At 40.3% G+C, this 27844-nt stretch overlaps 1 protein-coding gene across 1 annotated transcript in view; it reads left to right on the top strand.

The window, feature by feature from the left end:
• Nucleotides 1-27844, top strand: part of LOC116319414 (dolichyl-diphosphooligosaccharide--protein glycosyltransferase subunit STT3B) — a 99309-nt gene that overhangs the window by 44945 nt on the left and 26520 nt on the right. Inside the window, exons 3-4 of the mRNA XM_031738728.2 lie at nt 4125-4412; nt 20961-21026. Coding sequence (XP_031594588.1) covers nt 4125-4412; nt 20961-21026 — 354 coding nt within the window. The remainder of the gene's footprint in view (nt 1-4124; nt 4413-20960; nt 21027-27844) is intronic.

Raw genomic sequence — 27844 nt, forward strand, 5'->3', positions numbered from 1 at the left:
TGCTCACGCCAGTCCAGCTGCCCTCTCCCTTTTTATTTCCCCCTTTTCACTCCCACCCAGCCTCCACTCCCCAGAGGATGACTGCCAGTTGCTCTTTCTCCTGTGCCACAGATAAGGAAGGAAGGCTTCTCTAATGTGACAGTCCAGAACAACAGCAGCCTGTCAATCCAATAAACCGCTCTTTGTTACCGTAATGACAATGACTCAAGTGCGTTTTTGTAACGCCTTTTGACAGTTTTAGTTGATGCTGTTTTCAAAATGAGCAAGCCGCCTTGTGCTTTGTTGAATGCCAGTTTAGAGAAGTGTTGATTAAATTTATGTACAAAGATTTCTTTCAAGCCAGACCTCATTGCTAAATATCCTTGACTATGATGAACAGCTTTAGTCATATTTGTGTATTTGAGGGGACCTGGGCCATACGACAGTTTAGAATGGGTAATAATGGACGGTTGTCCAATCCTCAGAGCTACGAGATGAGATGTGGTTGATTTATGCAGATGTAGATTAGCTGGTGTAGCTTGGTCTTCTAGGCATTGGCTAATTAGACATGTGAAGACCTAAGTTTATTAGCAGTAGCGTATGGAGTGGGCCTACAGTGGAAATGCATTAAGGACCACTCACACATTAAACATAACCTTTATTTTGCTTCTTATTTCAGACGTCCACATTGCACTGCACAACGCTCTAATTGGATCTGCTCTCATATAGATGAGACAAGGGCATTAAGCCTCGCCCACTCAGGCCCCATCTTTGATGGCTTTAATAATAACATTCTTGTTGACACCATGCGTAGCAACACTTGACCCTCGATTTTTCTGTATGCAAGCAAAAATAATTCCTTTTTCCTTTTCATCCCAGTTTTCTAGTGTTTGACTAAAATGGAGAACAGAGAGAAAAGAGATTCTGTGATTTATTAATGACATAATCAACAAATTGATGGCAGAAATAATTGTTTAGACCTTTAATTGTGCCCAGTGTGATTCAAGGCCAATGTAGTTTAGTTAATTTAATTTGGTTATTTGCAATTAGCATTAGCTGAGCTGAATATTTATTTTCGTTGCTGCCCCTGTAATATGTAATAAACAGTGCTGGCTCTGTGGCAGTGCGTGCTGGTGTTTGGTGCCTAAATGCCCATCAGTAACTCGTGTTCATCATTAATGGAGCTTGTTAACGGCCACATTACCTCCTGTTTAATCTCGCTGAAGTTTTGACCTAATGAAATGAGAAATGCAGTGTTGTGCAAAAGTCTTGAGCCCATACTCTTTTCTTTTTTGTTTCCAAGGAGCCAGAGGCAATACTTCTGGGCTTTCTGAAGCCTTGTCAGTGACCATTTTTAGGGGAATGGGTTGTTTTTGACTTGTGAATCATTCAAGCTTGAAAAGATACATTACTCAAAGGATGAAACAGTGTTGTGCACATACACATAATTGACAACTTGGCAAGGAATCAATTTTAAATTGTATCTTTAGGCAGTTTGTTATTAACAGCCTTCTACAAAGGCTGCTATAAAGGGCGTCGGGAGACCCCGTGTCCTTGAAGTCACTGGTCTGTCTGATGTGCTTAGTAGTGGAACTTCCACAATTGGTCATGCCAGAGGGTGCTTCCCATAGTGAAATACCGAGGAAGGCTTGAAAGAGAACGCATAATTTGTGTTTTATCTCTTTAGTTAAATATACAAAGAATCTACAAAATGCCAGAGATAACAGTTTGACAAGTATAAAATCATATTTTTTGCACAAAAAAGGGATTTCCAAAGAGATGTTAGTTGAAAATTTGGCAGTCCAAAAAAAGTCTATGGCAGATGAACAGTACTTGAAAGACATGTCCTTAAGAAATGGGGCAAAAAATAATCTAGCAAAGACCTGACGCAAGACCTTCCGCTGATCAATCTACCATTCAACGAAGCTTCATCTGAAATGGTCTCAGTGGAAGGTCGGCTGTTAGTAAGTCATTCTTAAGGCAGGAAATCGAGGAGAAAAGGCTGAGGTGTGCCAAATTACGCAAGAACTAGACTGAAAAGCAGTGGAAACAGGTTTTATGAAGTGGTGAATCCAAATTATCAGTATGTACAGAGAAGGTCAGGACTAACAAGGAATGTTTATAGTTGTCTATAAAACACGGTGCAGCTCTTCCATGGTCTTTAGCTGCATTTCAGCCAGTGATGTTGGATTTTTTCAAAGTTAATGGAATTATGAATGTAGAAAAGTATGATCAGATTTCAGTCCACCATACAGTAGCACATTGTCAGTGCAGAAAAAAGGATACCTGGATAGACGAACACAAAATTGATTAGTATCAGTCATGGATTGGCCTCCCCAGAGCCTTAACATCACCATCATCATCATCATCATGACTGAATTGAACAAGGAGAATTATTCCTGAAGACTACTTAAATAAATTACAAGAAAGCCTGTCTAAGAGAGTTTGGGCTGCGTTGAAGAATAAAGGTATTCATATTATACGTTAAAGTTATCAGATATCGACTTTAAAGCTCGATTAAATTGTACAAGCTCTATTTCCATGTGTGTTTACACATGTTACAATAGACCTATTTCCCATTTTCCTAAATGTAAATGATGTAGTAATAGTAGTAATAATGATCAAATTAGATTAGTTAGAGAAGCCTGATCAGTAAGTAGTGTGGTCGCTGCAATCCATGATGGATAACGGTCAGTTCAGTGACCTCCTCTCCAACGCAGCTTCAGAAGTGTACTGTTTACGGCCAATCACAGAGCCAGCCTTCATAATCAGTTTATCTAGTCTGTTGCTGTCATCAGCTCAGACTCTGCTCCCCCCAGCAGACCACAGCAAAGTACGCTGCACTTGCCACAACCGACTGACTGGAAAATATCCATCATTTTGCTGCACATATTTAAGGATCTCAGCTTCCTTAGGTAATAGAACCTGCTCACTGGGTAAGGTAATAGAGCTTTCCTCCCTCTTTTCTTTTATACACAGGCTCTGTGTTGGCCTGTTGTTAATATGGATGCCCAGGTACTTGTACTCACCCTCTATATCAACATCATGCCCCAGAATAGATGTGGGTCATGGAACTGTCCTCTTTCTTCTCTAACTCTTCTAAGTTTCTCCTCTAATGTTTTTATATTACATTATATCGGAGTCCTGAAATGTACGTGCGTTCGATGTGGTACGAGTCCACGTTAAATCCTCTCGCAAGCAGCTTAAAATTATTCACGAGTTACGCCTTCCATTTTTCCACAATTTGTCTGAACACACAGCAGACGGAGACGTAGATTTTTGTATGCAGCGCTTAATTAGTGAGAGAATGTGGAAAATGAACACATTAGAGCTGCGATTCACCTCAAGTCATTTAATCTTAAGAGAATTAGCAGCTTTCACTAATACAACGAGTATTCCCACGACTAGAGGCTCGCACTGAGGTTCAGGGAGGGAGAGGTCTCATTTGAGCATCTGTTCAATGGGAGACAAGAAAAGCCTGATGCCACCCCCCTGCCAATTGGAAGCTATTGGAACCATTTTTAATTTGGCTTCTGATGTTGATTTAACTTTAGTCTTTTGATAAAAATGTGCATCTTTTTTTTTTTTTTAACCTTATATTTGTATTTTTAAGTACATCCTCTAAGCGTTTTCAGGATATGGTTCTGACTGTCGTCATGTAAGGTCATCACGATTACAGGTGCTGTTCTCATCTGTCCCAAGGTTTACAGAAAAGGCAATCCATACCTCTCTACTCTCAATTGATAGAACAAATCAACTCTCTGCACTTTACTTTTCCCTCTCTGTCAACATGGATAACAGAATAATTGTGCAGCACATACCTGGTCATTTCAGGAAAGGCAGGGAGCCTTTTTCCTTTGTGCGAGAGAAATCTGTGTGTTACTCAAGAAATCTGCTTGAGTAAATTCAACCTCTGTTTAAAAAATGTTGGGAGGTGAAGTGCAGTTTCCTTTGGAGCTGGCTAAAATCTCTTTGGTAGGCGCCAAAAATGCGTAAAGGGGGAAAAAATAATCTGACTTAACAGTGTTACTTTAACTTGTGTTACTATAGATGTTGAGGCTTCTCTGTTCTGGTTTTATTTCCTCTTTCCGTTTCTCACAGACTCTTCTTCTGTTTTTTTTGTTTTTTTTAAAACCTTCCCTCAGGTGTACCCAGGGCTCATGGCGACTGCAGGCCTTATCCACTACGTGCTCAACATGCTCCACATCACCGTCCACATCCGTGATGTGTGCGTCTTTCTTGCACCTGTGTTCAGCGGCCTGACCGCCATCTCCACCTTCCTGCTAACCCGGGAGCTGTGGAACCAGGGTGCCGGGCTGCTGGCAGCCTGCTTCATCGCCATCGTCCCCGGTTATATCTCTCGCTCCGTCGCCGGCTCCTTTGACAATGAGGGCATCGCCATCTTCGCCCTGCAGTTCACCTACTACCTCTGGGTAAGTTCACCGACTTAAAAGTGCCGTAAGGAGGAATCCTATTGTACAGGGGAGACAGTTTAAACTTCTTTGTGGGGAATCAGATTCATGCTCACTCTTTTGGGAGGATTTTGTCACTTTTACAAAAGAACAGGCTTTATGTAGCCACAAAAGTAGCCCCAATTTCAAATCTTACTTTTCATAGATGTTGAATTATTTATCCACAACCTTGAAAGGCACGCTAGGCTTCTTTGTGCACCACGTGAAGCCCTGGAAACGACATGCTGCACCATAAAACCTTCACAATATGATGACCTTTAAGAGTAGAATTGACAAGATCTCCCTTTTAAAGGTTGAATATCCCCTCTCCCAATTTCCTTTCCTTTTTAAAAATGCATGAAATGAACGGAGTGTTTGTTCATAAAGCGGCTAACCTTGTTTTATTTCGTTTTTTTCCCCCCTGCCTTCAACAATTTATTTATTTTATTTTTTTACTTCAATAAATGCAGCCTATCCTTGAGCTAACAAAGCAGATGAGGAGAGAGTCTTTTGGGTTTTTTTTTAAATACAGCCTGAATGTTTGCAGCAACTGCATTGCAACATATTTTTCCACAGCAGGTGGAAGGAACAAGCTTTTCAAGTTGAAAGATGCCTGAAACAGACTTTACTTTCAGTCTGTCCACTCTTTCAGTTGCATCAGCAGCTGCCTTTCAGCCCTGCAGCTTTCTTACTAAGAATGCATCTCGTGTGCCTTTGTATACGAGCGTGTTTGTATTTGTCTGTGTGAAAATGAAGAGCTCTGCTTTGCAAACAGTTTTATCAGCATCCACTTCTTCCTTGTTATTGGAGTTGACCTTGACAAGTACTGCAGATTTTTTTTTTATTCTGTATTGAGCTGTATCTGTTCACTGACGTTTCCCCTGCTTTGCTTAAACTCATCCTAAGATAGAAAAAATTTAATATTTCCAGCTTATTGAAAATGGAAGTAATTGTGTCTTTCTCCATAACTGGGTTTCTCTTGACATTAAAGAGCTGAGCTGAGCTTCTATTGGCCACATAGAAATACAGATTAAGAGCAGATGATGGAAGAAGTCCATGCAGAAATGATGTTTAAGTAGCAAAAGATGGAATTCAAGGTTAAAGTGCTAACGGAGATGAGAGAGGAAGGAAAAAATGCAACAGACGCGTCACAAAATGAAATGAAAGTCATGAAAGTGGCATTATGTAGTCCTTGCTATATGCTTCCAACATATCAGACTTGAAAGGCATCCCTGTTAGTCATCATTCTGCTATGAGGAACATAAAATTCAGGGTCAGTCCAGTTTTCAGTGCTGAGTAGAGAATTATTGGAGAAGAGCTCCAGATTCTTTGAAAGCGTAAATATTACTGCCTTTCATTAGCACAAAGTGAGCATACAGTGCTTCCTGTTCATACAGTATTGTGCCATCCCATTGAGTCCATAAAATTATTTTCTATTAATGAAATCACCTCGTGTTCCTGTGGACTGCAGGGATAGAATATAAAGGCTGCAGGCTACAGAGAAGCAATTACCCACCTCTGCAGTTAACCTGTGCTGAGTAGGTGTCAAATGAAAATGGCGGGGGTATTTTCAGGGAGGACAAATTTAATATTGTAGATTTTATCAATATAAAAGTGATCACTGAAGACATGGAATTGATTGGAAGACAGTTTTTGCAGATAGCAACTCTTACAGGCCTCTGTTTCTGCCTCTTCTTGCAAATCTTTCTCTCAAATATGCATGAGAAAAGAGGAAATTGAACTTACCCTACTGCTTCCATAGGAACTAAGCGGTAAATAACAGGTTCTGCTAATCAAATACAGTCAGTGAGTGCTCATCAGCTGGTGTGAGCACCTCTATAAAAGCAGATGTTTTGGCAGTTTTTGTCAGATTTTGCAATGCTCAAAAACAGCCAAAACAAAACAACAAAAAAACACCCAGGAGCTACATCTCAGACTCTGCAGGCTTGAGTTGTCATGTTAAATGTTAAAGTTCATCACAGTGCAGTCTTGAACTGTCATGTCGAACAAGTCATAGTTGTTCAGCCGCAAAAGAGTGAACAAGCATGGCTTGTTTCGACTGGTTGCCAGGTGATGTGAGACTGATAAAGACATACAGAAAATGATTACTTCAAGTTATTGTGGCTAAAGGTGGTTTTACAGGTTGCTGAATCATTGGACTTATCGACTACCACGAAAACTTGCTCCTTCATGAGTCTGTCATTTGTGTTTACCATGGCTGGCTGTAAACCTAAGCAGCTATAACACACGGTGTTTGACACCATCATTAGCCTTTATCTTTGGGTTTAATCTTTAAACCTTACATTAGACAACATAAATGAAAACAGTAATGTAATTACAATAGCATCCCAGGTTTAATTCGTTGTTGGGGATTCTCTGTGCGTTTCCTTTGATTCTGCAGCACAGTTTACTTTGGGAAATGACACAGGGGTTTCTTTTTTTCTGCTTAGAAGCTTTGGTATTATCTAGAAAGATTACTACATGATAGAATGCTACAATCCTATTGGGGCCAGGGGACTTATGCATATAAGCCACATGTCTATTATTGACTGAATGTAGCTGCGTGATTGTAGGAAGACGTAATTCCTGGCTGGTTCACGTCCAGTATATGAGATTCACAGAAATGTGGCAGACAAATGTAACATATTTATATAACCAATTTATTTAGAAAACCCTATTTTTCATTATTTCGGTGATGTAATTCAACCACATGCAACTGATTTTAAAAAATGTCTTCATGGCTCAAAGCTCTATACAGCCTGCAGGAGTCACACAATTATGCAGATGCGAATTTGAATGCTGTACATCACTGCACATAAAGCGTTCAGGACAAATGTTCTGTCTCAGCTCACGCTGGCCTGAGTCAATTACTGCACAGCACAGTGGCAAGTTGAGAGGCTACTGTTAAACCTAACCACACACACACACACACACACACACACACACACACACACACACACACACACACACACACACACACACACACACACACACACACACACACACACACACACACACACACAATAAGAGCAGAAGCATGTGTTCCTGAGCATTGCAGATATGTAACTGGTAAACATGCCAACTAAGGTTGTGGGTTGTTTTCACATTGGCTCTGTGTGCATGAAGGCGTTTTAATGACAGCTTTTAAACAAAACTGAAAATTATTCTGTAAATGTGTTTATTAAGTAAATTATAATGAAGACATTTTTAAGCCAGTTAACAATGTTGTAATTTTTTTTTAGAATCAATCAGTGAAATTAATGAATTCACATTTTATTTTGACAGATTGAACAGTAAAGCTTATTAAGCTTATGAGTAGCACCCTGCTTGATTTACAGTGGCTTGCAAAAGTATTCGGCTCCCTTGAACTTCTCCACATTTTGTCACATTACAGCCACAAACATGAATCAGTTTTATTGGAATTCCACGTGAAAGACCAATACAAAGTGGTGTACACGTGAGAAGTGGAACGGAAATCATACATGATTCCAAACATTTTTTACAAATAAATAACTGAAAAGTGGGGTGTGTGTAATTATTCAGCCCCCTGAGTCAATATTTTGTAGAACCACCTTTTGCTGCAATTCCAGCTGCCAGTCTTTTAGGGTATGTCTCCACCAGCTTTGCACATCTAGAGACTGAAATTCTTTCCCATTCTTCTTTGCAAAACAGCTCCAGCTCAGTCAGATTAGATGGACAGCGTTTGTGAACAGCAGTTTTCAGATCTTGCCACAGATTCTCGATTGGATTTAGATCTGGACTTTGACTGGGCCATTCTAACACATGGATATGTTTTGTTTTAAACCATTCCATTGTTGCCCTGGCTTTATGTTTAGGGTCGTTGTCCTGCTGGAAGGCGAACCTCCGCCCCAGTCTCAAGTCTTTTGCAGACTCCAAGAGGTTTTCTTCCGAGATTGTCCTGTATTTGGCTCCATCCATCTTCCCATCAACTCTGACCAGCTTCCCTGTCCCTGCTGAGGAGAAGCACCCCCAGAGCATGATGCTGCCACCACCATATGTGACAGTGGGGATGGTGTGTTCAGAGTGATGTGCAGTGTTAGTTTTCCGCCACACATAGTGTTTTGCATTTTGGCCAAAAAGTTCCATTTTGGTCTCATCTGACCAGAGCACCTTCTTCCACATGTTTGCTGTGTCCCCCACATGGCTTGTGGCAAACTGCAAACGGGACTTCTTATGGTTTTCTGTTAACAATGGCTTTCTTCTTGCCACTCTTCCATAAAGGCCAACTTTGTGCAGTGCACGACTAATAGTTGTCCTATGGACAGATTCCCCCACCTGAGCTGTAGATCTCTGCAGCTCGTCCAGAGTCACCATGGGCCTCTTGGCTGCATTTCTGATCAGCGCTCTCCTTGTTCGGCCTGTGAGTTTAGGTGGACGGCCTTGTTTTGGTAGGTTTACAGTTGTGCCATACTCCTTCCATTTCTGAATGATGGCTTGAACAGTGCTCCGTGGGATGTTCAAGGCTTGGGAAATCTTTTTGTAGCCTAAGCCTGCTTTAAATTTCTCAATAACTTTATCCCTGACCTATCTGGTGTCTAAATCCAATCGAGAATCTGTGGCAAGATCTGAAAACTGCTGTTCACAAACGCTTTCCATCTAATCTGACTGAGCTGGAGCTGTTTTGCAAAGAATGGGCAAGAATTTCAGTCGCTAGATGTGCAAAGCTGGTAGAGACATACCCTAAAAGACTGGCAGCTGGAATTGCAGCAAAAGGTGGTTCTACAAAGTATTGACTCAGGGGGCTGAATAATTACACACACCCCACTTTTCAGTTATTTATTTGTAAAAAATGTTTGGAATCATGTATGATTTCCGTTCCACTTCTCACGTGTACACCACTTTGTATTGGTCTTTCACCTGGAATTCCAATAAAATTGATTCATGTTTGTGGCTGTAATGTGACAAGATGTGGAAAAGTTCAAGGGGGCCGAATACTTTTGCAAGCCACTGTACAATCTCTCTACATGAGCTTGAATAAATTCATGTGGAGAAACTGCATAGCGTCAACAGAATCAGCTGTTGCAGGTCCTAAACAGAAATAAGAACATTTCAGGTAAAGCTGCTGGATCTGCCATTCATAATTTCCCCTGTATTTCCATGTGCTTTAAATATGCATTGCATTGTTCTCCACTCAGTGCTGAAGAAAGACTGTATTCTCCTGATGACAGAAGTTTGGGCGAATAAGTCAGAACTGAGGCTGTTACGTTAACACCAATGAGGCAGATGGTGCCTTTCTTTAAAATTAGTGGTGACAAAAGGTGCCGTTACAGGTAATCTAAAAGCAGAGCAGACAGCTTGTTAAGGGGCCTGACTCTGTAGCCTTGTGCCAAATATATATTACCTTAATGGAGTTTAAATGTAGATTTCCTTTTTATATACTGCAAGATGTTTGGTCATGCCAGCCAGCACTAATTTCAGAACAGTTTCAGCAAATGTTAAAATGACATCTGGAACCCACTTTGAATTCCGTGTCCACCTTGAATACCGTGCGTCTACTAGAGTTTGAATGATGAAATTTTTGTCATCTGCAACTGCTCGTGCACCCCAGATGGTGGACCTCAAAGAAGTAAAATGGGAATGCCTGCTGAGCTGTTGGGTATTCAGCTGTCTGTGTTTGCAGTGGAGTGTAATATAGGCCCAAGTTTTTGGGGTGTTTTTTCTTTTCTTTTTCCTTTTCTTTTCATGTCATTGTTTGCATGTTGAGTTTAAGAAGCATCTGGTCTTAACTGCAAGAAATAACTATTAAACTTGGCTTTTTTTGTTTGTCTCGTCATGTTTACTGTTTGATTTATTTGGAATTTTTCACAGACCTCAACTGCAAAAGGCAACAGGGATTGAAAGTAGAATCAAATTTGAAGCGTTTTTTGAAATTTTATTATCTTTTTATGTTATTGCAAACATGGAGCTTTTTTCCCTTTCATCATGTAATCTGTTTGTCTGCTGAATAGTACTGAAACCCGGTGTTAGGGCTAATTAAACTGGTGCTTGTAACCTTCCTCATATAAGGCCAGTTCAATAAGTGATGAGAAAAGTGCTTTCACTGAGCATGCCACAGCTAATCTTTAGCGCTAATGGTAGGACATTGTCTATTTATGCAGTTTTTAATTTTACCTTCAAGGTGTTGGTTTCTGTTTTACTTGAGTGGGAAAACATCTTGAGCCGTGGAGGCTTTTATCCAGGTAGAAGTAGCGATGCAGGTATTTCATCACACCATGACTCAGTGCCGTGTGTCACAGTGTAAGAAGCCTGGCAGTGAAGTTGCCGCAGGCTTTGAAGGGACCTTTTATCCATCCGTGGATTTAGCCATCCAAGTTTATGTCACTTTGTCAAATCATGTATGGATGAATCTGTCCATGCGGTTTCAAGGTAGCTTGGGTCACTATACTGGAGCGTGCTTGCGGACAGCTCTGTGGCCCTTTTTTGAACTCGCTCGCTGTCACTGATCTGGCAATGCTCCTACAGTTTAGTGTCCAGGTGGCTGCCTGAGCTCTGCTGTTGTGCCTACAATTTAAATCCCAATACAACAGCCCTAGCTGTCTGTGTGTGTGTGTGTGTGTGTGTGTGTGTGTGTGTACCGGCTCAGCAGAGTGAAACCGAACTGATGATTGTTGCAAACACTGGGAGAGTTTACATCCTCAAACATGCAGCGAGTGTTGGTAAACCAAACATATTTGAGATGTGTATGCACACATGTGTACAGGCTTTCATGTGTATTTTAGAGATACAGCAGGTTACTGGCATTTCTTTCTTTGCTGTAATGTAAGGTCTGAATGCAAGCTACGTTTTTTTTGGGGACCAGCATATAACACCACAACACACACATAACATTTTCTCAAAAGTCAAAAGAGATTAAATTTGAACTGGGTGGTATATCCTCATATTATACTGTGCTCATGCATAATGTGGTGGTGCTTTAAAAAGCTAATGCCAGTGAATGGGAAAAACAAAAAAGGTCCCCTGGGGCTTTTCCAAGCTGCAAGCATAGATGGTTTAAAAGATGGACACGGTTACCAGGATGTCATCTTTTTTTAAAGTCGTGTTTTGAACCTTTGAGATTGGCGTTTAACCTTTGGCTGTTTCGGTGGGAAAAAAAAATGTGGTGAGCAGGGGTTATGAAACCACATGTGAAACCAGTAATCCTCCATTGTGAAAGTAAAGTAAGTAAAAAGTAAAGTAAAATTTTATTTGTTTAGCACCTTTCAAGATAAAAATCACAAAGTGCTTCACAGAAGCTAAAACATAGAACAAAATGAACCAAAAGCAAGTTTAAAAACATGAGTTTTTAGCTGTTTTTTAAAAGAGACCACTGAGTCCACAGATCTCAAGCTCAAAGGGAGAGAGTTCCAGAGTCTGGGGGCCACAGTTACCTTACCTTTCAGCCTCGTATGATGGACAACTAGCAAGCCCTGATCACATGACCTCAGGGACCTGTTGGGGAACACAGTATAACTAAGCTATATAGTGCCGCAGAGTTTACCATTATGGGGAAATCATTCACAGGAGATCTGAGTCATAAACTCTTTTGTGATTACCTTTTTGTTAAAGCTTTTAGCCATTTGAAAATTCCTAGATGGTGGCTGTTATGATAAATACTATTATAATCTAATAATATTCAAAGACTTGAATATTTCTAATGGTCTTTTGGACCACGTAGACGTCAACTTTAGTTTTCTGAAATTAACCAAGTCCCCCTCCCCAGTAATTTGGTGGTAGCTTGAGCCCCAGCTCCTGTATCTAAGTAAGAGTAATATAACACTATATAAATTAGTCCATCAACCATGTGCTAAAGTAGGGGAGAGTGGCGCACTAACTAACCTTGCAACCTCACCTCATAGTGTAGTTAGATTGGTTACATGAGTTAGATAATAAAACACATAGTTAGGTGGCATGATGTGTTGTACACATCGCTAAACAGCAAGAAGTGTATAGGTTCTAACCTGTCTGAAGACCTGCTTGTCAAGTTAACTGGTGATTGTAAAGTGTCTGGTGGTTATCTGTCTCCCTGTCTTAGTCCGTTTGAAAACATAAATAAATAAAAAAAACAACACCCACAAACAGTGTGCCCCTATGAGAAAGTGGAGCCAACGGTGAGACAATCTCAATGCATGAAAAATGTGGAATTCAAAGAATTCCACAGGAATAAACTGGCACCAGATAAATGTTGAATAGCTGCGTCATAGTGCCATCTTAGGGGTAAGAGGTTAATTCCTCGACCTGCGCAGTATTGTGTGTTTTATTTTTCCTGTCATATTTAATACTTTTAAGACTTTCTTTGATCATCTTGTTATTTGTTAAGAAACTCCCTCAGCAGTATTGTTAATGCCTGCTCCAAAGTCATGGCAGTAGAGCAGAAAGGTGGTGTTAAAAATGGCAAAAACATTACCCTTTTTGACCATGTTTTGTCATTTATGTTCAGGAAGGTTGCGTTCAGGTCGCTGCTACATTTTACCCCAGTGTAGAACAAAATAGATACTTCATTGCCTAAGGACTAGGGCTATTTAGATTAACTAGTTTCGATTGTTCATCTTTGTTCACATATCTACTTATTGTTTATTGTTGACCTCATTAGAGATGGGAATCTGTTCTTGATTCCCAAGAGTTCAATCCCTTGGAATTGTTAGTCAGTGTATGCGTTCCATTTGTACTGGTGCAACAATCAGTAGATTTCATTTCATCTGACGGAAGAGGAAAATGGAGGCGGAGTCTTCTGTCTACAGCAGGGATATGGACATTTTATTTATATTTTATTGCTCAAAAGGACGGCGGCACTATGGTAAAGTGCAAATTGCATCCAGGACAGAACTGCATTAGGCTGCTAACATAACTTCGGCTCTTTGAATGCAGACCCCAGCTCAGCAGACCTTCAACAGATAACTAAATCAGTGAAGAGCAGTCAGCCTGAAGCCTCCGTTTCTACCAGTTCATATTTTTAAAGTAGGATTGCTCTGCCGATCGCTTTAAGGTCTCTTTGTGCTGGTTTGCATCTTTGCTTTGTGCTGTTGGCTTTGTGTTCATACCTAAATACTAAGAGAAAGATCCTCATGTGTCCTCATTAGAATAGGGAATGCTTTAGGGACTATAGCCTAAAGGTTTTTATAGATAAATGGTAATTATGAGTGCACTTAGGGTCATTTTACGAGGAAACGCAAAAGTAATGAAATGATACATGTTATACATAGTATAACATTACATTTGTTTGGGAGTAATTAAGTAACGTACTGGGTGGATAAGCTACAAATTAATTGCCCTTTTTTGAGATCAATACATTTATCTTACCGGTAATCTGAATCAACATGTCACAAAATGAATCTTTTTGCATCTTGTTAAAGTCTTTTTGCATCCACAACTATTGCCTTTCAGCGGCCTTCATATAGGATGCAGGTATAAGGCACTCGCTCATTGGCTTAATTTTTCCAACCTAGAAGTTATAGACATGTTTTACATTCACCAAACCTCATAGCACAAAATAATTAGTGGCATAATTAAAAAAATAAATAAATTTGTACTATCAAAGTTGGACAGTTTAAAAAAAAAAATTATACCTCCAACTGGCAAGCTGAGTAATGCTAGCTAGCCAGTTAGTACAATAGCTATCACTCTGCACTCTGTCAGTACATTCAGCAAAGACAGATGGAAATTAAACTTGAAGATAACATAAAAATAACTGGTGACCAAAAGAGGAGCTGTGTCTGCTGTTTGGAAGTTTATCAGTAAAAAAAAAACCACAAAACAATGTTTTTGCTTCATCCCTGCTTCCTCTGCTTTTGTGCTGGATTTTGACTGCAGCCAGCGGCTTTGGCAGCTCCTCACACACAAGATAATATGCTACTCAACGGTAACAGGTGTTTCCCCCCAATGACAGAATAATTTGTGCCACAAAGTTTGGAAAAAACACATCCAAATGTGTTCCAGAGCCGCGTCACACAGCTCCACTATAGAAGCATTAACACTAACGAGCCATATGTTGACTTTAAAAAGAGTGGCAACAAGTGAAAAGCATAACAGGCAGCCTGTTAACGAATAGCCTCCTTGTGTCAGATGTGTGATCATTTGTATGGTTGTGTAATTTTGTGTACTTTTTTTTTTTTTTTTTTTTTTTTTTTTTTTTATGTTGACAATTTAAAAAAAAAAAATATTCTCAGAAGGAGGAGCTACTAGAGCTCCCTATGTAAAGACCTTCTTATCCAAAAATAGTAGTAGTAACAATACTGATATACTGTAAAACCACCAGAATCTTATTTTGACACAAGCTTTTGGCTTTACCATCCAGAGCTAGATTAAATGACTAAAAACAAAGGGCAAATGACAATGATTTTATCAGCTTATATGAGGCTGTAAAAAATGACACCTTTGAGAAATCATTTGACTTGCTAAGAAATACTGAAATGAAATGGCAAAGAAATAAAAAGAAAAAAGAAAAGTTTAGCTGAGATGAGTTTAGCAGAAAAGACTGCAAACTCAGCAGAGAGCTGCAGTCAAGTGAATATTTCTAAGAGGTGAGCTTGAGGTGAGCTGTGGCTCTGCACTGAATCTGGATAAACTGCATTATGGCATTTTTAAGTGCTTAAAAAGAAGGTAGATGGACTTTTTGGTTTATAAAGAAGCTTCTCTTCTCATCCAAGAATACTCTGCAGGTCTAGAACAAATAGTGAGTCATCCCCCAGGTATTTAACCACTAGTGGGGGCCTGTCCCCTTAGAGCTGGTCTAAGGGGACCTAATGATACTGATTAATCACCAAAGCTGTGGGTCAAATCACCTGACAGGTGGTGAGGGATCTCAAGACTGCATTGTTGGTGGCTGACAGGTGGTGTCATAAGTCACCACCACTGTTCACCAGGAAGGATACAAAGAGAAAATAGGTTACCGTTCATGGACTGGGCTGTGCTTATTGAGATGGATCGAAGTCTCTGAAGTTTATCGGAAGTCCACACACAGATCAGTACCTGTTCTTTGACTCCCACCACCCACTAGAATACCAACATGGGGAAACCAGAATCCTACAACACCAGGGAGAGAAAGTTCACTCTATATGAATTATAATATGTTGTGGAAATGGACAGCTGGAGAGCCGCTGGCCAAGTAGTCATTCCTGTTATATTTATTTGAAGTACACCACTTGGGTGAAAAAAAAACAAAACAAAAAACAAAACATGCGGGGAATGCACATGTCCGCACAGACCCTCGTGCTAAATGTCTCACGATAAAATTTACATCACTGGGACCATTGGGGACTTGCGGATGTGAAAAGTCTAATCCCTGCTTAAGGCAGCAAGAAAAGAAAAAGGACTTAAGAATATATAAAATGTGGTTACGCTAACTGGGCCTTCATTAAATTGGTGAAGATGTGCAGGAAAGAACCTCAGATCCAAAGTTCAGAGAAACAGGATGACTGATGGAACAACATTGTTGTCTCAAATGTGGCTGGTTTGTCAGAGAAATTCAGGTTTTTCTTAAAGCGTAACATCCCAGTGCACTTCAGACCCTTAGACAAAAACTCATGCATCTCAACACACAAAATCAAGCTGAACAACTTGGTGTGCGCTGTGCAGTGAGGAGTGCTCGAGCCTTTAATAGGGGCATCCACATCAACTGGCCAAAATGCAACAGTACACTTGGACTTAAAGGGACTTAAAGGAGAAGGGACACCCTTTGAAGGTACTGGTGTTCATTTTGTTTTGAAAGTAAAGGAGGACATCAACGTCCACGTAGAGCTGGGCGATATAAGATTTTTTCATATCACGATATGTTTTTTTCATTTCAGGCGATAACGATATATATCACGATATAAGCCAAATAACTATATTTGTAAGATTTAAATGTGCTGTTGCTCACAATTAAAATGTGAAATAATTAGCAGCTTGTTTTAATTAAAATATTTATTTCCCATAATAAGTTCAACAGGGCAGATGTACTTAAGGAACATGAGACTTCAGTTTCAGATAAATAAAGGCAAATATTGCAAACTACACAAAAGGCAGCCGCTAAAGCGTTTAAGTTTCAAAATAGAACAAACAAAACAGACCACTAAATTGTCAATTCCACTTAGAAACAAAATATTAATTCTAAAAATAAATCTTAGTTTGTTTTACAGAAGAACAGACAAAATTGACTAACTTTTGTCAATATCAAATAAACTGAGAACTAAAAGGAAATTCTTAATCTCTCCTTGTTGTATAGCTTAGCTTTTCAAACAGTTTTAACAGTTACTTTAGTCTGACAAAAGCCGAATGACGAATTAGCGCTTTCAGTCAGAGATTGAGCATGCACCGCTTTATTGTATATCCAGACTTGCTTTCGGCACAATTTACAGTGCGCGCTACTCTGTTTTTGTCAGACTTGAAATAGCGAAATACCTTCACACTACGGAACTTCTGTGGCCCTTCCGTTCGACAAGCTCTCCGGCATTGGAACCATCATCTGTTTTTTTTGGTAACCTTCGCTCACGCTCTCGGTTGATTTTTCTCTAGTCGGCAAACTCATTTCCTTCATTACCCGGGCTGCACGGCTGCAAAAACAAATACACAAGTGCGCCTTGGTGCTTGTGCTGTACGTAACAAGTCACATGACGCGACGCTGCGGCTGTGATTGGTTCGGCTCTGCGCTACTTAATTTGGATTGGCTGTTCTTCTTTTTTTTTTTTTTTTTTTTTAAGAGGACAAGAGAGATGAGGTCTATCGCAATAGTTTAATTTTTCTATCGAGAAAAAGTTATTTCGCAATACATATCGTTATCGTTTTATCGCCCAGCTCTACGTCCACGGAAGATCGTAGTTGAACAGAAGTAATGGCTTACAACGCCACCTATCAGCTGCCTACAATGGAGTCTTGAGACCCCAACCCCCGATTGCTTCATACCTCATTCACACCCTGCGTCAGGTAATCTCACATGATGGAGAGAAAAGGCAACATCCTACAGAGGTTTCACATCTTGGCCCATCTTTCTTTTTTATTGTTTCTCTTTTTTTCTTTTTTTCTTTTTTTTTTCCCTTTAAAAAAACAAAAAAAACAATTCTCATGCAACCACTCAGATAATTGATAAGAAGTCAACAACCCTCAGCACCCACCTCCAAGGGGGCATCGCTAGGGTTTAAATACCTCTCTGCATCAGTTAGAAGTGAAAAAACCTCTTGGATGAGAGGCCAAACTTCTTTACAAACGTAAAGAAATCCGATTGTCTTTTCAAGGAGACAACTGGCTTTCTGGATGACTGAGAACCTCCACAGACATATTGCATTATTGCATACTGCTCTACTCTCTCAAGTAATGCTCCTCAGATCGGTCTTTCCTGAATTAAATTATAAGAAAAAGTTTTTAACAATAAGAATGAAAACAATGAGTCACTGTTTGAAGAGCCTTTGCCAAATCATGATGTCACCTTCTAACTTTCCGAGACTGGTCCAAAAACTCCTCCATAACCATTTGTTGTACCTCAGCTTGTGTATTAGGTTGTGATGGGGACATCTGTTTGTTTCTGCAAAATTATAATGGTCTTTTGTCATCTTGTGTGTATGGATGATACATCTTCAAGCAAGGCAGGTGTTCCTCGTGGCACCTCTCACCTCTTAAGGTGACATGTTATCAACAGAGCATTGCTATCGGGGGGGAAAAAAATCCCCCTGCTCTCACCTAGTACAATTCAGTCCAATCTATTTGGCAAGGGCCTCGAAAAACAATCATTCTGGCCATGCACCACTGCTTCCCATTATCAGTCTCATTTACCCACATTTGTCTCTTACATTTTCCTTTCCTCCTCCTCTGTCTTGCTTCTATCTTGTCTCCCTTTAATTGTCTTTGTCTTTCTTTGTCCCTGCCATTGTTGAGCTCTTGCTTTGTTCTGCTTTTTCTCACCTCTTCCTTGTTCTGTTCGCCTTACTTCCTCTTCCTCTATTTTATTTGCTGATTCCTTTCTTCAATTTCTGTTTACTCCTGTCCTCTTCACTCTGTGGTGGAAACTTGGAGTGGTTCCCTCCAGTCCTAACCCAATCTTCATTAACAGACTCCTTCATTTCATCTGCTGCTAACCCATTCAACACCACTTGTTTAATCTCTGTTTACCCCTCCACCCTTCCCAAAAAACATGCACACCCTCACATAATCTATAATTGAATCCTTCACACACACTAGAGCTGCAGCATGGCTAAGATGCCAATTTGAACAGCAGCACACGGTTGCACAGCCTCCCTCTCTTGTTCTGACTCCCATGTCCTCTCCATAGATGGCTATAACAGGAATTTCATTCTTTTTCTCAGTATCCATTTAATTAGCTGGACTCGTATCACACTGTGTAACGTTTGTCTTCACAAAGGGAGTGCAGTAGGGGGAGGGGGAGTGGCACCAGTTGAACACAATTTTACATTTACAGCAAAAGGCTACATGCTAGCCTTGGCCCTGACCGAAGGAGAATGTTTTCTGAGGCGAGTACAGCAGCTTATACAGTAACTACTGCCATTCTTTTCTGCTACAATGCTTGTTTTCATTCAGAAACAAAGAAACGTAGACTCAGCATGGAGCCATTTACAAGATTAGTGTTGTGGTGGTTCTGCCTTTGGCAGTGTGTGCTAGTTTTTTTTTTTTTTTTAAACCTTTGCATAAATGAGTAACTAAAAGCCTAATATAACAGAATACAGTTCAACAGCTGTATTTAGAAGTCCCTTATCAGGAAATATTTGATTTGCAAAATATTTTGATATGTAAAATATTGAGAACTATCAATAACGGCTGCTTCATTATGGCAAAAGAAATCAACCTGCAGCTGTGTGACAGTATCCTTCTTGTGCTCTGCAGCCTCAGCAAGTCTGGCATGTTAGCATATGCTGCAAGTTCTGGTTGGAGCTGCCCTCCAGCTCTTTGTGGAGCTCCAGGGCAGAAGAAAAGTATCAATGCCAGCTGGAGTCCAAGATGGTAGAGAAGGGAGAAAATGAAAGGACTGGAGCTAACTGAACTTTCAAAATAACTCCAGATGAACAGAATCCAGTTTTGGGGATTTCTTTACCTGGATGATTTGAGCATACTTTGTCATGTTATCTTAGAAAGGACTCGAATAACTACACATCTATGACACTGTTAAATGCTTATGCTGGCTCACTATACAAAGAGCAGCTTTACTGTGACAACACAACAACCCACTTACTTCCATAAAGTTCATCTTTAGTTCTTCCAGAATTGTTTTGATAGATGATTAATCTTTGAAGTGGAGTATGAGTTTAAAAACAAGTGATCATTTTAATCCTCTACTTTTTTTTTTTTTACTGGCTTGTGTGTCACACTGATTTAAAAAGAAAAATTAGGAAGTGTCGCTCTTTGCTGTTTAAAGTGCTTTTTATACAAAGTCTCTCTCTTGACTTGACTTAAATTATAGACCCAATGAGCTTGCCAAAAAACAGTTAATTGGGCCGTGGTTATTACTGGGTTGTGGGTTTAAAAAAAAAAAAAAAAAAAAAAAAAAAAGATAAATGGGCTTGTGGTGGGATTAAATCAATGATCAGGGCATGTAATATTAAATCTGTCTCATCTCCCATAGTGCAGAAGATCTCATCTTAATTTGTTCTGTCATGCCAAGCCAAACCGCGCCACGAGGCTTTAAAATATTGTCACTTTTCCCACAAACAAAGCTGAGATCTATCTTCTAATGGATGAGATTCATAATCGGATACAGCAGCCTGCCCCATCTGCCAAGTAAAGAACTGCTTGAGGACTGTTAATTTTTCGCATTTGGGTTGATTGGCTGACCAATGGGCTGGCTAGCTTGAGGAGGTGAGACCACCTTGGTCTGGCAGTTATTGATTTCCCCATTTTCAGCTTATCTTAAGCGTCGCTGGCTACGATAAAGCTTCTTGACAACATCGCACACTGCCGTTCTCCCTGGTAGTCTCTCTGAGATTGATCATTTTAAAGGTCACTGTTGAACGCATTTCTGTTGTGAAGATGCAGTCTGTGTGTGTGTGTGTGTGTGTGTGTCTGTGTGTGTGCGCGCACTTTTTCCTTTTTTATGTTAATGTGTACACTTGCTTTCTGTGTCACCCCGTGGCTCGGAAGAAGAGCTTGTTTACAAGACGTTGCCTCTGGTTTACTCTGAACCAGCCTTATCTCTCTGACGGCAGCTGGCTGTTCCATATCGGCTATGATCATTGCGCTGTGATTATTAAACTTCTTTTAAGGATTAAAAGTGATGTATTTTTAGCACTTTCAGCCATACTAAGTGTATTAAGCTCTTTTTTTTTTTTACACTTCTAATTTGATGGTGTTTCAGCAGTGAATAAAGCAAATAAAGTAAACCAGCAGTTCAGAGGGCTGTCTGCACTCCATGCCCATATATCATATTTTTCTGGTGTATTCTGAATAGTGCAGAATGTCATTATCACAGAAATTGTTCAGCCTTTGTTGCTTTACTTTCTTCTGTCTCTGAAAAACAGACTGTAGGTATACATATCCTTTTTATGTTGAATTATATATGGTCAAAAAACTGCTGTGAGGCTTGAATTGTTTTCTGCTCTCTGTTTGTCCTCTTAGGTCAAATCGGTGAAGACGGGCTCGGTATTCTGGACCATTGGCTGTTGTCTGTCCTATTTCTACATGGTAAGATTTTTTGCATACAAACACACTGGGTAACTTTAACAGCAACAAGTAGGGTTCTGTCTAATATAAACCTGCAAAACCGGTCACTTAACTGATTGATGCTAACCCTCTTTAGTCTGTTTTTTCATTTTATAGTGAATAAAATGCATAATGCATTGTGTCTCAAAGTCATTGTAACAGGCGTACTTCCTGTCTTCTAACGACCATATAGTGTAGTCGATAATAAAAGTAATTGGAGCCTAGTGTAATTAAGATTATCAGTTCTGGTTCCAGGATTCTTAATAGCGACTCTTGACAAACAATTTCTTTCTATTTCTTATCTTGCTATTTATTACTATTGGATTTTTTTGCATGACTGCCATAAAATCACGATCATAAAATCACCCGTCATTCCAATTTTTGTGCTTTATTCCTTTAAATGTAAACTAACATGTAAGCAGCAGCAAATTTGTTAGGTACACGTGTTCCACTGCCTGTTAAATATCTAATTACTCAATCACATGGCAGCAACTCTGTGTATTTAGGCATGTAGACATGGGCAGGATGACCTGCTGAAGTTCAAACTGATGCAGTTTGAACTTGGAGATGGAAATTTAAGTGACTTTGAAATAAGTAGTCTGAGTATTCAAGAAACTGCTGATCTGCTGGGACTTTCCCCCACACAACCACTTCTAGGGTTAACAGTGAATGGCCTGAAAAGAGCAAATGTCCAGTGAGCGGCAAGACATTTTCTCTGGGCGAAAATGCCTTGTCGATGTCAGAGGTCAGAGGGGAATGACCAGACTGCTTCAAGCTGATAGGATAGCAACAGTAACTCACATAGCCATTCGTTACAACCAAAGTATACAATTGTTTAAATACCTGAATATTTTTGCTGGCCACATTCATCCGTTTATGACCACAGTGTACATCATCTGATAGCTGCTTTCAACAGGATAACATCACAAAGCTCGAATCATATCCAACAGGTTTCTTAAACATGCTCAAATTGCCTCCACAGTCACTAGATCTCTATCCAGTAGAAGACCTTTGGGATGTGGTGCAATCATAGATTTGCATCACTGATGTGATTTGCAGGCAAATCTGCAGAAACTGTGTGATGCTTTCATGTCAGTGGAGACCAGAGACTGAGGAATGTTTCCAGCAACTTGTTGAACCTGTGCTGCAAAGAATTAAGCCAGCTGTGAAGGCAAAAGGGAGTCCAACTGTGTACCTGAAAGGTGTACCTAGTATTTCATGAGTCTATATTATATATGAAGCAACCTCCTAATAGAACATTTCACAATAGTTGCGTTAGAATGCGCTGGTACTGGCGGATTCTGAGAAGAGACAAAAACATTATGTTCTCATGCTGTAGGAAGTGCTTCGTCCTGGCGGCCAGACTTTCTCCCTGCTGTGGAATAATTTTCTTACACTGCAGCTGACGTCTGTAAAGTGCTACCTGCGGCTCTTGTCTGCGATTTCGAAGATCCTTGAATACTATATTTAAATACGTGCTGAATTGAACTGTTCAAAACACAGAAGGTCCTTTGCCTTTGGTTCATAGAACTAAAGAACATTTCTTTCTTGGTATACTCCTCTTTGTGTGTGTGTGTGTGTGTGTGTGTGTGTGTGTGTGTGTGTGTGTGTGTGTGTGTGTGTGTGTGTGTGTGTGTGTGTGTGTGTGTGTGTGTGTGTGTGTGTGTGTGTGTGTGTGTGTGTGTGTGTGTGTGTGTGTGTGTGTGTGTGTGTGTGTGTGTGCGCGCTGCTTGTTCTAATTCAGAACTGGGCCATGATTTTAAAAACCGAGAGGAGCAGAGATGGTAGCATTGGAGTGGCTGTCCACTCTGTCTAGCAAGTCACATGGTGTTGCACGGAAACTTGGAGGGACGGTTTATCCGGTGTTTTCTGCCTTATTTATGAATCCGGGCACAAGCTCATCCAGGGAGTTGATGACAGGGATTAGATAAAAAGACAGTCCAAGCACAGTGCGTCAGGGACAGATTGTTTGCATTGTTTTTGTTGGTGTGTGTGTCACGGTCACGAGTGCCTGTGAAATCTCAGGCTTCTGGCTCATTCCAGACTAAATCTCTGTGGCCATCAGTGGGAGAGATGTCAAATGAAACAGATTACCAAAATCCAGCTTCATCGATCAGACTCTGTCCAGTGGGTGTGTGGACAGATAGGACTACAGAGAAGAGTAGTGGAAGGGTGAATAGAAGAGAGAATGGAGACAAAGGGATGGAGAGATGTGAAAAGATAAGGTGGGGGCAAAAAGATGGTAACAAATACAGAATGATAAGACAGCACAAGGAGAAAACATTGCGATGTTCTAGATGGAAGGGAACACTGTGTCCATGCTTCTTTCTCCTTATTACTACTTCCTCTCCTTCACACCTGCTCTCTCTCTCTCTCCGCAATGTTTCTCTGTACTGTGTCTGCAGCTAACCTCCCCCTGCAGATGACACTAGGTTCGTACATCTCCAACAGCACCAAGCTCCTAACAGCACCCGCTTTCTCATTTTGATATTGCACACAAAGAACTACAAACACTGGCTAACCTGCCTTTATTTATTTATCTTTAACCCACTATATCATGTGATGCTGTGAGTTTAATCAGGAAATAGCCAAGACTATGTTTTCCCCTGGGGCTTAATTGAATGTGTCATTTTCAAGGCATATATGGAGACAGAGGGTGAAATCCCCTGCCTAAATGTTGGTATAATCAGAAGAGAGGGGGCAGAGAAGGATGAGATTAAGAAGAGGATCTGAGCAGTTGGAAAGACTGATGGACGGGAGCCACAGGAACCTTTCTGGCAGCTGTGCAAAATCCTCCTTTCAACCCTCCAGCGGTGAGGCTGGAGTAAAGGAGGGAAAAGCTGTAGAGAGCAAAAACAGATGCATGCATCAGCTGCACTGTCTGCTTGTTAAATCCAGAAGCACTGGCTTATTCTTACTTTTAAACCCTCCTATAGTAAAGAAGCCTGTAATTTCAGGGCATGTCTGCAGATCCTTCACTTTATCAGGTATTTATTTCTTGTCCTGAATGCTAGGGCTGTACCTGAGTTTTGGATTATGTCAGTTCACTGCATTGTCAGTACATTTAGCGACTTTATAGCCCTCTTGAATTATTTTATTCTTTTATTTGAAAGTGATGAGCTGTTACACTGATCCATCATCTCCAAATGACAGAAAATTGAAAGATTACATTACTGTGCAAAGGTGCATAGCTATCCCTCCTCTTTATATTTTGCTTCCAGTCAGCCAGACTTGCTTGGCATTTTTAGGTTAGTCTTGAGTGAAAGTTCTCTAGGTTTTCTGAAGGTTTTGAAGTTTTCCTTTGGACATTAGCTGCTTTTTCATTCCTACCTGATCATTTTCAGACGAGCACATGTGTTTCTTTGGTTTGTGTTTAAGCCAAAACACTAACTAGAATCATTCAAGCATCAAAAACACAAGAAGCCATTCTCAACGAAGGAAAACTGGGAGAAAAAGCTGATGTATACCAAATTATCAATATAATTAGATATAACTTGTAGACATGAATTACAGTAGGTTGACTCATCATATGTGAATCAGTCTCTCCCACTGGCATTGCATACGTTCTTTCCCTTCATGCGGGAAGTGAGAACTGAACTCCCTGGTGTGTTTCTCTCTGTCGTTCACCAGTACGAACTTGGAGCGCTGTGGAGTGAGCATGCTGGCGTGTCTTGTGTGTGTGGGCCCCACAGTATGCATTATGGAGGGGGAACAATACTATCTTAGCGAGTGTCCCCACCTACCCACTGGGGCTGGTAATTATTAGTAGCAAAGTCACTGAGAGTAGGACGATGGGATCATGCAGAAGATTGCCCGACCCTACTTTAAATATCGTTGATTACCTCCAAAGGGCCAAAAATGGTATTCAGTGCAGTCCTATAGAACAAAAGTGTCTTTAGGTGTGTTTAAAAGATTGTACTTGTTCAGTCATTGCCTTCTTGGTTGGTCTGCCACTATCCCAGCAACTTATTTTGTTTCACACACACACACAAAAATTCAAACATATTTCCTCCTTTTTTGTGTGTGTAAATAATCAGTGGTTCCTAGTGAGTGCACGTAGCCTGGAAACACTTGTGTACAGATGGATGTCCACACATCGTGCACACACCCATTCAGAGTAAAGCCCTTCTCTGTGTTGCGTGCTGTGTTCTCTATAGCCTCTTCAGAGTGGCCCTGTGGTCATCAGATAAGCCAGCTATGAAATGCAGAGAGCGATAACGGCTAAAAGACTTGGCTCCAAACATTTTCTGATTCCTGCCCTCTGCTGTTACCCTGTGGCTCGGGCACTGGGCTGTCGTTTAGAGCTATAATTTCAAATGGAGCTTGTTCCTGCACTTTCACGCAGAATTGTCTTTTATCATGGACATTAGACAAATCCACGGTGCAAAGAGACTTAATTGCAGTTCATCACCTGCAATTATCAGTTTAAAAATATTTTTTTCTGCTGTTTTGTGATGTATTTAAAGCTACTTAGTGAATTTTACCTTTAAACATGGAAGCATAGTCACCGTTATTGTGCTTATTGTACCATTTAGCTCGAAGCATGATTATCCTCAAGTGTAGTCTCAGAGAGAAGTCTTGATTAAAAATATATTGAGCTTGGTGCTAATTTCTCAGGATATCAAGCATGGAAATCTATTTCTGGCTCCATGTTGCAGTATGCCCTGCGTTACAGCTCATTTGGTACAGAAACTCTTAAAACTTTCATTTTCTACAGCTGTAAGACAAAAATGTGCTCATTTGTCGGGGTTGACACATTTGCCTTACAAGGTAAAGATCCACAGATCGATTTTGGGACGGGAGACACCCACCCTCAGGGGGCGTCACAAGCTTGTGTACTCCCAGTCTGGAAAAATGTATCAGGAAGGGTATCCAGCGTAAAATCTTTGGCGAATGAAGCATGTGGATCCATCTGCTGTGGCAACCCCGAGGGAAACACAGGAAGCAGCTGAAAGTATCACTACAAATGATAGCGACCTCACTTTTTTGTGTTAATAACAATTAGGCCATTGGAATTTCGCCAGACTTCAGCTTCCACGCTTGTGGCCTGATTCTCTTATACCCAAAGGGGAAAAGCAAGTTTTTAAAAAGTGTTGTTGTAACTTTGAGTCGTTAATGCATTTAAATAATGTTCTAGTCAGAGGGATCAATATTTTAAACAGCCTGTTTTTATAAAGTTTAACCTGAAGGAAGGAGGTTGTATACATGATTTATTTTATTTTTTTTAAATTAACACGAGCGACATATGGACTTATTTTATTACCCTTTTCTTTAAAAAGGGGCAAATTCAAGAGAGAGCAGTGCTAATGAGCTGTTTAGAGCTACATTTTATTATAGCTGTAGCTGCTTAATACTTCAGGGAGATCGGTTAGTCTTGGTTCTATATTGTGTGGGAATATTGATTATTAAACACTCCTCCACATTATTCAAACTCCCACTCTGCATTATCTGTTTTCCTGACTCTGTCATGCTTATACAATTTGCTGGAGATGATGTTGCGATTGGTTCGAGCTAGTCGCTAGTGCTTCCTGGATGGTAATGTCATTGGCTTGACAGGCAGAGATGTAAACGTCTGCCCAGCTGCTCAAAATAGACTTTGTAGCATCATCTTGGCAAAATGGAGTGTCGGACATAACTGACACACACGTACATAATGTTGTGTTTGGCAAACACAGCAGACATGTTGCATTTGGTCGAGTCAAGTGCAGCAGCTAGCCTCTGTCACTGTGCTCCTAGTGTGATGTTTACAATTAGTTCCCAGCCAGTCAGCAGCAGGGACTCGATTAGCCATCCTTGTGTCAACAGTGAAAACGATACTTAAATTGAAGTCATCTCTTGCATCCACATAAGTCACGGTCCGCCTGCTACTAATTGACTGTCAACATCTGAGTGAACAGATGCGAATGACTGCCAAAAGATAATTGCACTTGCGAGGAACTTATTTAGAAATTTTCCTTTGGCTCTGTTTATTCATTGCGGGATATTATTGTTTATCAATTAGACATGACGCATGCTTATTTTTCCTGTGATTGTGAAAGTGTATTGAATGATCTTTTCAGCACATTTAGCAGGTACAATGGATCTCTCTCTCTCAAAAGCTGTTGTGAATGAGGGATCAAACAATTTGCATATGTTATTCTGATCCCTCCCTCTCTGCTGTCTCTGCCTCTTTCGCGGTTTCACATTCTGGCACAAACATGCTTTGACTTTTCCTCCCTCTCTCGCTCGCTCTGCCATGCTTTCACTGTGTACTTTCACTTTTTCTCCATCCTGTTCTGTCTCTCTGTCTAATGCTCTCACCATTTCCATTTGCCCTTTGCAAGTACAGGCAATTGAAAACTTGTCAGTGATTGGTTTTTTTTCTTTTTTCTTTTCTTCTCTTCCCCACTTTTGGGGCCATAGTTTTATGGCCCCCACATCCACAGTTGTGAAACCCAGCAGACCTCAGAAACTGTATAATTTTAGTGGTGCTTTTAAAGTTATTGGTGCATCTAACATGTAAAGTATTATTGCCAGGCTTTTACTGAATCTATATATGTCTGTTTTTCCTTTTACAGCAGTGTGCCTGCATTTAATAGTGAAACAGCAGTAAAGAAGATTTTACATCCGTTGAATTAGTCTGTTCAGGTTTTGGTTGGTCAGAAGATCCAAAGCAGTAATAGTCATTGCCTCGAGCTCAGAGAAGCTGCAGTGGCATCTTTTACAGTTTTGGTTGACATTATATAGAGTGAGCCATTAGCTGATTGTTAATTGATGATAAAAGTAAATGCTTTTTGCAACAGTTGTTTATGACTACTTCT

The sequence above is a fragment of the Oreochromis aureus genome, linkage group 22 (genome assembly GCF_013358895.1).
Source record: "Oreochromis aureus strain Israel breed Guangdong linkage group 22, ZZ_aureus, whole genome shotgun sequence".
Lineage (NCBI taxonomy): Eukaryota > Metazoa > Chordata > Actinopteri > Cichliformes > Cichlidae > Oreochromis > Oreochromis aureus.